Below are 13,967 nucleotides of genomic sequence, written 5' to 3' on the forward strand. Positions count from 1 at the left end.
GCCAGTTCACAACAAACCACTTTAGTAATCATTAATCCATCCTCTTAATTACAGGCCGTTTTGCCAGAATCTAAACTGGGTGAATACAAAGTTTGTCACACGAGTCCTTGTTTCATTTTGAGTCTATTTTTTGGGATATGAAATTAAGACAGTGATAGTTGTGTGTTTTCACATATATTACCCCTACCCTAACCCACTTTGAAGAGGTAGGTCGGACATTAAATGAATACAGATATTACTGATTTGTGAGTAGGTTGTTGGGGCATTCTTGAAACATCCAAGATGTCTCAATTCAACTCATCTAACGGACTTAACATTTAAAACTAAAAATGTATTTTTTAATGTGGTCATCTCCTGTCTATGGAGAGGCCCTCTGGTGGCTTTAACCTCACAGTAAAACTTGATTTACATAAATGATGATGTCCTAAATCTGAGAACATCTCCTCTACAACCTATGAGGTTTTTTTTTAAACTGCTAAATAGCCTACATTTCATGGACGTTTCTTAATCAAATCACATATTTATTTTATATCAGAACGTTTTTTTCTCAAATGTAAAGAAACTATTCATCAAATAATTTGTATAAATGTATTTTCTTTAATTATTATTATTTTGGTCATGGCCTCATTGTTAAAATTAAAAGAAAAGCCTATTTTCAATGCAGTACTTTTTCCAGAATCCTGCAATGATGTAGAAAACTGCAGTGAGTGTCATGTGTGACACACACACACACACACACACACACACACACACACACACACACACACACACACACACACACACACACACACACACACACACACACACACACACACACACACAAACCTGCACCCATATGCTACAGTCCTGTGATGATAGGGACGTCATCATGATCTCCCCTTTCTCTCTCACTCTCATCCACAGGCTTTATTATTACACGTAATGCAGTTCATTTATTTTATGTAATAATGTGCTCGTTGTGTATTTAGCTGACACGTTTAGCGCATCTACGTAGTTCTTTGTAAACTATCTCAGGGTAAGCAGCCAACAGCTGCAAGCTAACAGTAGCTTTAGCTGAGGTGCAGTGCAGCTAGCTAACAGTACAGCTGTTGACTCCACCGACTCTCCGTCCATCCCGCTGCCGAAGAAGAGGAGCAAATGAACGAGCTGGTGAAGAGTTTGCCTTCCCCGACTTTCCCGGGGCTTCACCTGACGTGTCTGGACAGCGGGACCTACAAAGGCTGGCTCTTTAAATGGACCAACTACCTGAAGGGTTACCAGCGGCGGTGGTTCGTCCTTAGCAACGGCCTGCTGTCCTATTACAGGTAACGGTAACTAACCGTTGGTGCTAGACCTTGTCCCAAGAGATCGGAGAAGTACTCAGATCTTGTTCTTAAATAAAAAAATGTTGACATATCAGAGTGTAGGAATACTCTGTTACAAGTAAAAGTTATGCATTCAAAATGTTACTCAAGTAAAAGTACAAGCTTATGAGCATCAAAATATACTTAAAGTAGTAAAACACCAAGTACTCATTATGCAGATTGATTCATTTCAGAATAATACATATTATATGTTTTGATAATAATTACCGGTTCATTAATATGTTTATCATACCTACTAAAGGTAGAACTCATTTTTATTAATTTATTTACTGCTGATAGTTTGTGAATTTACTCCAGGTGTAACTCAATTCTTTAAGGGTTGAAAATATTTGTTATATCATTAATCCAAGTACCTCAACATTGTACTTAGGCTAAGTACTGTACTTGAGTTCATTATCTAAGTTACGTATCACCGCTGCCTGTCACTTTAAAAAGCTTTTATTGATTTGATAAATGTTAAAAATGTGTAATTTAAAGAGGGGAACATGGGAAATACAACTTTTTAACATTTCATGTATGTCACTTATATAGCCAAATAGGTGTGCCCTGAATGATGCCGTTTTTCTCCAGAAATCGCCTGAGTCATAGTCATAAGATGGATATTGAAGATTTATCAGTTGTCAATATTGGATCAGTTATCAGCTATCCTTAGTAACATATAGTGTTCTTGCTATCCTGTATTTCGATTTGAGCAGTTTCTTTATTGGATATTCTATTTTCATCTCAATAGCTTCCTGTTGTGTTTGAAAATCAATGCAGCAATGAAGCACTGCACTGGAAATATAAGACACATCTCTGGTTATTGGATTTTAGTCCACCCTTTATTGATATGAATATTAAGGGGGGGAAATGTCAAAAGTAAAACTTCTGAATCGGCATGTAACTATATTCATATAATGGTATAAATACAATTCTGTATTGATTTGGGTGTCTTATTTCAACAGTTAACTTGAAAAAGGAGCTGCATCATTCGCTCACATGTCCTTCTATTGTTTTGTTTGTTTCCCCTCAGGACTCAGGCAGAAATGGCACACACCTGCCGGGGAACCATTCCGTTGGCAACAACACACATAGAGGTGGGAGACACCTGCCACTTGGTGTTAACTAGCAGAGGGCGAAGCTACCACCTGAAGGCGACCTCTGAGGGGGAGTGTCAGCGCTGGGTCACCGCCCTGCAGCAAGCTAAGGCTAGTTCCTCTCTGCTGATGCATCACTCAGGTGAGATGGATATTTTTATGGTGTGTGACTTTGTTAAATGTCAGTGGTAACTAGGTTCTAGGTTTAAAATGTGTGATGACTCATGTTCACATATATTAATGTCCTGGTGCAGAGAAATCATGCTACTTCTTAAAATTGGCGGTCTTTTCATGTAGGCAAACAACCCTATCTCTGTTTAAAGGTTTTAGATTAACTGAATGTGTTTCAAAGGGCTTTAACGACAAGCATATAACATTTAAAGCACTGACACAATGTGCAAAATACATTATAGGACTTTAACTTCAGATTAGAACAGTCATAAAAAACCAAAAGAAACGGAAACAAAAAAAAGCTAAAACAGAATAAGACTGGTTTTAAAATGCAAGAATAAGTTAAACCGCAGCATATAATTGAATAACTATTTGACTGAAAACAGGAAAGTATGCGGCTTGATTTCAAAACTATAAAAAATGCAGCAGACCTGCAGTTCCTTCTGAAAAACAACATGGTTTACCTGAGAGAGTCCAAGGTAGGTCAAACTAATTTTAGCTGTAACTTGAATGCAGGCCCATACATCAAGACGCTGTTACCAAAATTCACATTTGATTAGTTTGCAGCCTGTCATGTTAACAACAAACCACAAGAGGGCAATGCTGTACCAAATGATTGGATGGATATATAGTACAACATTAATGCAACACCTGCATTTAATCCTCTTATTTAAATGACCTATTCCTTACCCCTTTCACACTATGTATTGTATTCTATGAGTGTGGGAGACGTTTTGCTATCTAGCCTTATTTGTCTATTAAAACCCCTGAAAAGATGCACCTTGGATTTTTCTCCCCCTCTATCTCTCCCTCTTCTGCACAAATATGCACTTAAACACACATGCAGCAGCTTCCTCTCCCTCCCATTCCGTCTCCTCTCTCCCTCCCTGTCTCCTTCAGTATGACGACAGTGAGAGCTGAATGAAATGACCTTCCTTCAGACTCCTCCCGCTCTGGTAGCAGGAGGGGTAAAAAAAAGAAAAAGAGAGAGGGTGTGAGGATTTTCATTGAAAATATTTTTCCACCATACACTCTGTGGACAATAGAGAGACTCACGAGTGTAGCCTCATCTATGAGTGTCACCTTGTAAGTAACCTTTAATTATTTCACCGAAAGCAGAACAGATTAAAAATAGAAGGGGTGTGCTCGCGTGCTTGCGTGCATGTTTGGGTTTGTTAATGTAGCCGATGCAATGGAGTGTGTGTAAATATGGCTTTTCTTACAGGACAGAATTTGATTTAAAGTTAACAAAATGGCTGTGGGACCACATATCATTGCAATAACAGAACAGTATTGTATCCTCATTCTCGGGATTATGGCTGTAAATGCAGCACTTTGAAGTGTCGTTTACTCAGATGTGTGCACCGTTAAGCACCATGAACCGCTGAGTAAAAGGTTTACAGTAAATCGATGTTTTCTGTTAATCTGGACCATTAACATATGGAGACCATGATGTCACATGTGAGGTGTTTACGCTCTATCTCTGCATCTACCATTGTATAACAAAGGGCTTTGCCACACTGAGTTATCACAGTCAAAATACTAAACCACATTTTAGAAGATTTTACTGTTTCAGGTTTTATTTTGAATTGTTTTCATTTATTTTCATCGTAGATTTGTTATTATCCTACTTATCTAATGTTTTTTTCTTGTGATACTGTCTGTTGTGGCCACTTTTAGTGAGTGCTATGTTGATTGTGTTTTAAATTACCGGTATTTAAATATTGCTGCTGCTGTTGTCACCCCCTAGGCACCTCAGGGTAACAACACCAGCCGCCTTACATAGTTTACTTAGCGAACTCTCTGGTGAACAGCTGTGAGGTCTTTTTCCTCAGAGTGTTATATGTAGTTATTATTTGTAACTTGGATTTTTCATTGATTCTACCTCAATAATTGCACCCGCTTTGAATCCTTCATTAGATACATTTATTTGGATATTCCATTGGGGACCTTGTTTATTTTCCCTCAACACTTTCCAAATGCCTTACATTTTCCCAAGAGGGGTGTATTGTTATTTGTATTATTATCCATGTGTAAGCGCATAATCAAGTCCTCATGTGTTTTAGTGTGTGGGATGTGATTACAGGTTATAATATCATGAGCCTTGGGTTATTGGCTCAGTTGCAGTAATAGGAGGGTAAATTAAGTGGCGGGAAGTGGATTACAAACGCAGTAATTGAGTGGATCTTTGCGGAAGTTATCCATCACCTGTCTTGTAGCAGCTGTCTTAGCAGCACTATAGGCCTATGCTGTGATTTGAAATGTAAACCTCTCAGTCCAATAAATCCAAAGTGAAAGTTTGAGTGCTTACACGGAGGAACAGTGAAGCTCATGTTGTGTCGCAGAGAGCTCTCAGCACATTACAGTCAGACTCCGCTTGCTTTATCTATATTGCAGAAGCTTCCAGTGCATCCCCTGATCTTTAAATGTGATTCTCACTTCCCACGCTGTGTCCATATCTCCCTCTCTCACCTGTGGGTGTGTTTTCATGATTCAACGGTGAGTCACCAATATGTCTTACACTCTCCAGTGTCCTGCATTTGAAAAAAAAAAGCATTTACACCAGCCCCTGCCCTTCATGTATGTTATTACTCCCAACGATGTATTTTATGGGTAGAGCTTATTCAAATGCTTTGACACCTCGAACACAAGTGAGACCCTTTTTTCTCTCGGCTGTATATAGGTCATGAAACCATTAACAGATGCGTGCAGGATTTCTTTTACCCTTTCATTTTTAATCTCCTCCTCCTGAGAGATAGTCATTCCAGTTTTCCCTGATTGTTTTTATTTATTTTCCCCTCTCATAGAGTAGTGTTCCTTTGTCTTCCTGCGTTTTACTCTCTGGCCTAGATTCCTTATCATGGTCGGTAGTTTTATTTAAGGTACACAATCTTTCAGCAGAGAAGAAATGTTTTGACCCAGAAAATGTAAATTTCTGCATATGTGTTGGAGGCAGTAATTTGCATTTAATAGATGGGGTATTTATGTCAGCATCTATGTCAGTTATTCAGCCGTTATTTAACTCTACTAAAAGAAAAGCTTTTTACTTTCTTTTTTAACTCTTTATTTATTGTTGTTTTCAAGAACAACACACATACATGGAAAGAAAACTGAACCGGGGACTACACTACTCCAGAATTTACAGCCTGTCTTTGTCTTTGTATACAGTCCATTTTTCCCAGCGTTGTAAAAGAAAAGCTTTTCAGGTGTTTAGAATATAGGATCTCCTTTAAACCAATATATTTTTTCATTGAGAGTTGACTCTATTTCCCTCTTAAACCAACACACACTTTGGCAGGTCCATTACTACAAATATATTGTGTGAACAAGCACTAAACAAAGCCTTGACATTTATTTTAAAGTATAGTGAAAACCCTAAGGCTTAATAACAAATATGTCAGGATGAATAACAAGAAGTATGTATGTGTACTCAACTAATTTAATTGCTTGTTCGAAATAGCTTCAATAAAAAAAAGGACTGATTTTAAGCTAAAAGCAAGCCAATCGAAAAGGTAGATGTGACAACTGTAGGGTTCAATTAGTAAAGGATGTTCCTTTATGATGCTAGATAATGAGTCCAGTCTAAAATCCACAAGACTGATGGCTCAGCTCATGACAACAAGGGGAAGAGAGGGAAGGAGAGGAGCAAAAGGAGGAGGAGGAAACGGGGTAGTGCGTCATCCTTTTTCTCCCTTTTATTCTAAAAATAGCTCAGCCTCCTGATAGCAGAAGCCTACGTTTCCAGGGCAACGGTTTTCATTCACAGCTTCCTGATCTTGTAGAGGAAGGGGTTTTGGGGATCAGGGTGTGAAGTTTAATTACTTACCTCCATCCTCTTTCTCAAACGCTTTTCAATCTAGATTTTTTATTAATAGAATCGCTTTTCCAAATGTCTGATGATTAGACGCACTTTTTTTCAGACATAATAACCTGTAAATGAACCCCATCATCTTTAAATGATATAATTATTGCAATGATTTTCCTTTTCTGTGTGTGTGAGAAGATGACTCAGGAGATGAAGGTCCTGTACCTCAGGAGTATCGAGCCCTAACCCAAGGGGTGCTCAAGACTCTGGCCAGCAAGCTAGACGACCTGAGCACCTGTAATGAGCTGATAGGAAAGCACGGCGCCGCCCTCCAGCGCTCACTCAGCGAGCTCGAAGATCTACGTGGATCCTCTGAAAGCTCGGACAAAGTGAAAGCCGTTAATGAGCGAGCCACGCTTTTCCGCATCACCTCCAATGCTATGATCAATGTGAGTGTGTGTGTGCCGGCGTTAACAGGAGGCTTGTCAGATGTCTCTTTTAATGAGCGAGCACCGCTTAAAGGCTTCTTTTCATGTGTGTTCACACCTCAGGCTTGTCGTGACTTTCTGGACGTAGCTGAATCCCAAAGCCGGAGATGGCAAAAGACACTGCAGTATGAGAGAGAGCAGCGTCACCACCTGGAGGAGACCATCGAACAGTTAGCCAAACAGCACAACAGCCTGGAGAGAGCCTGGAGGGAGAATCCCACCTCATACACAGGTGAGACACACTCATCTACTCTCTTTAGATTGGTATGCACAGTTCTGGTTAGTCTCACTGAAGGAGAATATGGCCCTCTTCTGGCCAGTGGAAGAGATGCATGTGTATTCCAGAAATGTGGCTCAGACAGACTGATTGTATTTTTATCTACACCGGATGTAGAGAAGCACCTGACTAAAGAAAATCCCTGCATTATTATTTTCTATCAGATTGGCTGATTCTTGACTGTCAGTGAATAAAAGAGGCTTTTAAAGAAACATCGTTCTCCATCCCTGTTGTATGTTTTAGTTCAATCTAGTTTGGTCCATCTCGTGTTTTGTGTTTCGTACTGTAATTTGTTTTAACTTAACTTTTATCTACTGTGTGTTTGAAAATTATCATTTGAAGTTATCTGTTTCTTTGGCCATCCCCTTAAATGGTGAAGCAGCACTAAAATGTATGATTTTTGGATCATTTTAATAAGCCCTCCTGTTGATGCCGTAGGAGTGGAGCGTTCTCAGGAGGGGGACGCGAGTGATGAGAATGACGACGCAGAGTTCTTCGATGCCATGGAGGACTCCCGTGCATTCATAACTGTGACTACTGGCAGCATACGGCATAAGTGAGAAATCATCTCTAATTGCAAAAAAAACCTCCTAATTGTGTTTCCCATCAGGCATCACTTTTAACTGTATTTTAACGGTGATGCTCTCTCTCAGGCGCTCAGGGAGTAATCAGAGTATGATGAGTGGAGGAATGTCCAATGACTGGACTCAGAATGAGAATGTAAGTCCTTAGCATGCTGTCTTCTTGCTATACACACACATATTGCTCAAATACTAAAATAAAAATGTGTTTGTTCTTTTTCAGGACACCTCAGGCACAAACCACATCCAGCTACGAAGAACAAGACGCAGCCGTATTCCTGACAAACCAAATTACTCCCTTAACCTGTGGAGCATCATGAAGAACTGTATTGGCAAAGACCTGTCTAAGATACCCATGCCTGTAAATAAAAAAACACACAGTACAAATTCGATGACATATAACTTTTGAGCTTAAGTGACTTACAAGAAACCTTTCCTGTGATTGAAGGTAAACTTCAACGAGCCGCTGTCGATGCTGCAGCGTCTGACGGAGGATCTGGAGTACAGCGAGCTCCTGGACCGGGCGGCTCGCTGCGACTCATCTCTGGAGCAGATGTGCCTGGTGGCTGCCTTCTCCATCTCCTCGTACTCCACCACAGTCCATCGCACAGCCAAGCCCTTCAACCCTCTGCTGGGGGAGACCTACGAGCTGGACCGGTTGGATGAGTATGGTTATCGCTCCATCTCTGAGCAGGTAAGACCAACAGAGACACATGATTTTACAGGTATATTAAAATAAAATTGAGCAAATATTAAATGACAAATACATAAAAACAGTATGACGTCTACATTGCCTCCATCTAAAACCTTTCGCCCTCAGGTTAGTCATCACCCACCAGCTGCTGCCCACCATGTGACATCACAGCGGGGATGGACCCTGTGGCAGCATATCACTATTGATAGCAAGTTCCGCGGGAAATATATCTCTGTCGTGCCATTAGGTAAGAAACAATGGAATTCATGACAATATATACACTACAAACCTGTAGATACACATTAATATACACATGAATTCACCATTTTAATTTTCAAAAGACTCAAGAACACTCTATGATGATAACAAAAAATGATGATAAATCAAGTGAAAAAAATATGAATAAAAAACAATACTGGACAGGTGGATGAAAGCATATTTTTTTACAATAACAATAAGTTGTTTTTCAGCTGTTTTATTAAGTTTGTGTTTCTGCCTTCCCTTCACTATAGGAAACATTCACCTGCATTTCCACTCAAGCGGGAATCATTACGTGTGGAGCAAAGTGACCTCAACGGTTCACAACATTATTGTTGGGAAACTTTGGATTGATCAGGTTTGCCCCTCTTTACTTTAATTATCAAAAGAATAACATGTCATGTGTGAGTGTGTGCTTGTTTTTAAATAACAGAGTAATAACTTCACCTAATAATGTAGAACCAGAAACATTCTAAAACAGTTCACTCCAAGGAAAGTCAAAAATGAGGGAGATAATATTCAGAGTGGACAGAAGTAAAGGTCTATGTTTTTTCTTGTTGTTTTCCTGTCTGTTGCCGTTGGAAGTCTGGGGACATTGACGTTGTAAACAACACCACCAAGGACACCTGCCGTCTCAAATTCTCCCCCTACAGCTATTTCTCCAGAGATGTCCCACGCAAAGTAAGTCGGTTGTACCTTATATTCTGTCGGGGGTCATTTCAGATGGGGAACAGACAGCTAGAACAAAAAAAGAACAATGAAACGCCACCGAAAGAGTTCCTATTTGTAAACTCGGGCAAAATCAGTCTACCAAGATTTCATGAAGTAGCAGGGTTCAGACGTCGCAATGAAAGCACATATTTTAAATTACACCTACTACACCCTGTTCTGGATTTATATTGAACGAAAAATGTGCTTCAGTGTAAGCAGTAGTCAGGAATGTGTTCATAAGGCGTAAGGCTCCACTGCTGAGAGTTCAATTGTGTGTACACCTGCCAAAGAAACATCAGCTTGTCACTGTCAGCAGAGGGTTTCTGTTTACTTTAGGCATACTGCAGCTGGAATGCTTATAGGTCGGAATTGGAAATATTAACTGGGAAAAAAATCCTACCTCAGCATAAATGAAGTAGTACCCATCTGTAAATATGTCAGCAGTATAACAGTCAGTCGGAGCACACGTGTAATTAATCTCTTCCTCTGTGTGTTTTTCTGTGGTGCCTGCAGGTGACAGGAGTGGTGGAGGACAGAGGGGGCACAGCCCATTACATCCTGTCAGGAACATGGGACGACAAGATGGAGAGCGCCAAAATAGTGGACAGCAGCCAAGGATGTGGAGGCTCTGAAGGCAAACAGAAGACAGTTTACCAGACTCTTCAGCCCAAAATGCTGTGGAAAAAATACCCTCTCCCGTAAGTTTTTTTATTTTACTTGAACCTACTCCCTTTTGTCTTCTCTAAATTCTCTCTTTCCCTTTCCAGAGATAATGCAGAGAACATGCACTATTTCTCCTCCCTGGCTCTTACTCTTAATGAGCAAGAAGATGGAATAGCGCCCACCGACAGTCGTCTGAGGCCGGACCAGCGGCTGATGGAGGCGGGAGTCTGGGATGAAGCAAACATCCAGAAGCAGCGTCTGGAGGAGTGTCAGAGGCTGGAGAGGAAAAAGAGGGAGGCGCAAGCCAATCAGGCTCTGGAGGAAGGTGAGAACAAGGAAACCACACAACATCTTGCTGCTACTTCACACACATGTTTCAGCCTGACCATGCTATGCAGTTTGAGCTTAACACAGGAATAAAAACTCATAATGGAGTTGGTTTTCGTGACAGCTGTTAAATTTAAGAATGAATAAAATAGAATAAAATGTAATTAAACTTACAATGTGTAATAAAAGATAATATAAGATATATTAACTAAATAAATAAAAGTAATATTTCCATTAAAGATAAAATATAAAGATTTGATTTGATTTAAAGATGTGTTAACTGTTAAATGTAACTTTTTCAAAGTAATAATTACATTGTCTGAAGTTCATAAGATTCTTTCTTTTACCTCTAACATCAAACTATTATTTGCATAAAGATGTGGGTTTAACCACATTATAAATGTTGTGGGTGTTTTTGGCTGTGGGCAAAGGCCAAAACTTAATGTCCATCCCAGAAGAGTAGATGTTACCAATGTTCAAACGTAATTTTACTGTTACCTTGAACTGTAGTTTTTGGCATTGATCTACGGTATGCAGTTAAAAGTTTCTAAACTGCAGATTAGGTAGTAATAGACAGTCAGATTACAGATTCAATGGCTGTCCTCTGGGGGTGCACAGAGATTTTCAAGGCTGCAAAGTCTTGTCACATTAGAAAAAGTGCTTTTCTGAAATACCTTCTACAATCTGCCCTGAAGGGACATGTTGCTGTTCGACATAATCATTAACTCAGTGTGGATATTGCTGGCAGGGCCTGTATATGCCTCTCTTTTTTTACTTGTTTCCTATTACCTCTATGTATAGCATGTGTTCTAACATGTGAAATGTTTTTTATGTTAAGCTAGTAATGCTGCCATCTGGACCAGAACTCTGTGGAAGAAGACATGTTTTGCTCAATAAATGATAGATAATTAAAAGGTTGTGCATATAATTTAGTTGTAAAGCTTTCTGCAAAGTAGGCTCCATTCATTTGTATTCAGCTTTCCTTTGACTCAAGAGCACAGTCAACTGAAAAAGAGTAACAGACAAAGAAAAGACATTGTGATCTTCTGAAAAATAGTACACATTCTATCAGTGACTGTTTATGGTGTTTCTGTGTCATTAGGGCAAGACATCGAGGGTTATCAGCCACTGTGGTTTGAGAAGAGGACGGATGATTCGGGGGAAAGCACCTACATCTACAGGGGCGGCTACTGGGAAGCCAAAGACAGACAGGACTGGAGCCAATGCCCCGATATCTTCTAGGACAGAGGTTCCCCTTACAGCATGTCCTCAGGAAAGCTGAGTGGTTCCTCCTTATGAAAGGTTACTCCATGGCTTATGGACAGCTGTTTGTTTGTGTGTGTGTGTGTGTGTGTGTGTGTGTGTGTGTGTGTGTGTGTGTGTGTGTGTGTGTGTGTGTGTGTGTGTGTGTGTGTGTGTGTGTGTGTGTGTGTGTGTGAACAAAGTACTGAAAGCAGCCGTCACTCCCAGAATTTCAAGCACAAAACAAGCTCCTACTTCCTTCTCTCTTCTGATATACTCTAACTTATCTTGTCAGAATGCATGGCTTCAGTGTGTGTGAGTTGTATGTGTAAGCTTATTCAACACCGCGAAGAACTGATTTATGAGAGCACATAGACTTCTCATGTGTGTCTGTGTGTGTTGAGAGGGGGGGATAGTGCCGGGGAAGTTTTGGTACTGAATGTCTTGTTCTCCTCAAAGCTGGAACAACATGTTCTTCATGCTGTGCTCTGACAGAGACGCCAGGATTTAAAGGAAAGTAGCAGGACTACGCTTTCTTTGACTTCTTCACAGCAGACCTTTATTTAATGATCCTGCTGATACATTGGGAATTTTTACTCAATTGCCCAAACTGTATCTTGAAGGGTTTACTGGACGCGCATTTAAAAGCAGGAGTCGCACTTTTTGGACGGACTGAATACACTGATGTTGCACAGACACTGCTGCTTCCCACATCTTGACATCAAGCTTCTGTTTGACTATATTAAAGGAGCACCCCCCCCCCCCCCTTATTAGCTATTACTACACAGCCTGTGGAAACAGTTGTACAGTTGTATGTTTTAACAGGCTCTGCAGAAAATGTGTCCCTTAAGTAACTTCACTTGAGTAATCTCTGAAAACACTATTAGGTTGGATTATGGGAAATGAAGGCTGCATAGTTTTTTTAGCTTGACCCCTACTAAGAGTAAGGATATCTAGACCTCTGTTGCATCTATTCGGATCACTTTCTTTTAAATATGTCTTTTAAGACTTAATGCAAGCGCAACAGTAATTAGCTGCATGACCACACCGGAAACACTAAACCGGCTAAGCCTGGGGGATTTTTTTCAGCAAAGAATTATATTGGTGCTCAATGGTAATTTTAGCCTTAATTATGTAATGAAGTAGTAAATCCCAAGTAATCACTGCATCCCTAACTCTGAGATTGTGTACAGATTATAGAAATCCATCCGGCTATTTTTAGTTTGAGGGGATAACATTCAGGGTGATTTATTCTTGGTTTTCTCATACTATAAAGTAGCAACAAACTTGTTTTCCCAATAGAATAAACAGTAGAAATTGCTAGCTCTGCATTGGTGTCAATAATAACATTTATTTGGACATGGCAGCTACTGCACGGTAACATAGGAAGAAAATACTCCCAGGTCAGAGACGTTTTATGCAGCACAATAGTATGTTTTGGTTTTCAATTAGCTGAAGGATCATTATGTAAAGACATCTGATTCAAACACATCAGTCAGGACCAGGAAACCTTATTAAAGTACGCTTAGCAATAGTTTTTGTGTGTACATTAGTAGTAAATATAAATACTATAACCAAAATATATTAACCTCTGTATTTATAGTTTTCATCTAGCGGTTTACTATAATAGGGCATGATGCACATGTACATTTAGCCGGTTGCTTTTTGCCTGTATATAGCAAGATTATAATAGAAATAGAATAGCCTAATGTAGAATCACTGTAAGGAAATATTGTTTCACATTACTTGAACATTTTGGGCACTTCTTAAAATCTATGTTTATCTTAAATGCAGTCAGGACTGTATACTGAGATGTTGGAGGAATTAAATGATGATTATAATATATATAATAAGATGAAAGAAATAAGGTGTTGTTTAAATAAAGCACAATGTTATGTTGTCTTGCAGGTAATTATCATGGTAATTATAATATAATCTCAACATATAGCATGGTTTTAGAGTGCTTAAGCATATCTGTAGTGGAAAGCCTCTTCACCTAGCTAATTGTTTGGATTCTTTACTGAAACATGATGTGAACTCACCTTTTGTGCCCAATGATCTGAAAAATGTTATATTTTTTAGCTCAATAAAAACATAAAGCTGTGCTGTTGTTATACTGTCACACCACTGGTGTTCATTTGCATGTAAATGAAGCCATCCAGAGAAATTGTGTCTGTCATGATGCATCAAGAACAACAACCCATTTATCTTGGGACAGTGTCACTATTCTGGGACGAGGTCAAATGTCAGACAGCAAAAAAAGAAACGAGACACCAGAAATCTCTCGTCTCACAAGACACAAAAATGTGG

At 39.5% G+C, this 13,967-nt stretch overlaps 1 protein-coding gene across 1 annotated transcript; it reads left to right on the forward strand.

The window, feature by feature from the left end:
* Positions 1-836: 836 nt before the first annotated feature.
* On the forward strand, positions 837-13,760 carry LOC134868036 (oxysterol-binding protein 2-like). The gene is made up of 14 exons (XM_063888903.1): positions 837-1,304; positions 2,377-2,582; positions 6,615-6,865; positions 6,968-7,136; positions 7,620-7,737; positions 7,835-7,901; positions 7,986-8,123; positions 8,211-8,456; positions 8,583-8,703; positions 8,969-9,072; positions 9,300-9,395; positions 9,939-10,123; positions 10,193-10,413; positions 11,518-13,760. The coding sequence occupies exons 1-14, from the start codon at positions 1,138-1,140 to the stop codon at positions 11,655-11,657; spliced, it is 2,229 nt and encodes a 742-aa protein (XP_063744973.1). The 5' UTR covers positions 837-1,137; the 3' UTR covers positions 11,658-13,760.
* The last annotated feature ends 207 nt before the right edge of the window (positions 13,761-13,967 follow it).

This window comes from Eleginops maclovinus, chromosome 8 (assembly GCF_036324505.1).
Source record: "Eleginops maclovinus isolate JMC-PN-2008 ecotype Puerto Natales chromosome 8, JC_Emac_rtc_rv5, whole genome shotgun sequence".
In the NCBI taxonomy this organism is placed as follows: domain Eukaryota; kingdom Metazoa; phylum Chordata; class Actinopteri; order Perciformes; family Eleginopidae; genus Eleginops; species Eleginops maclovinus.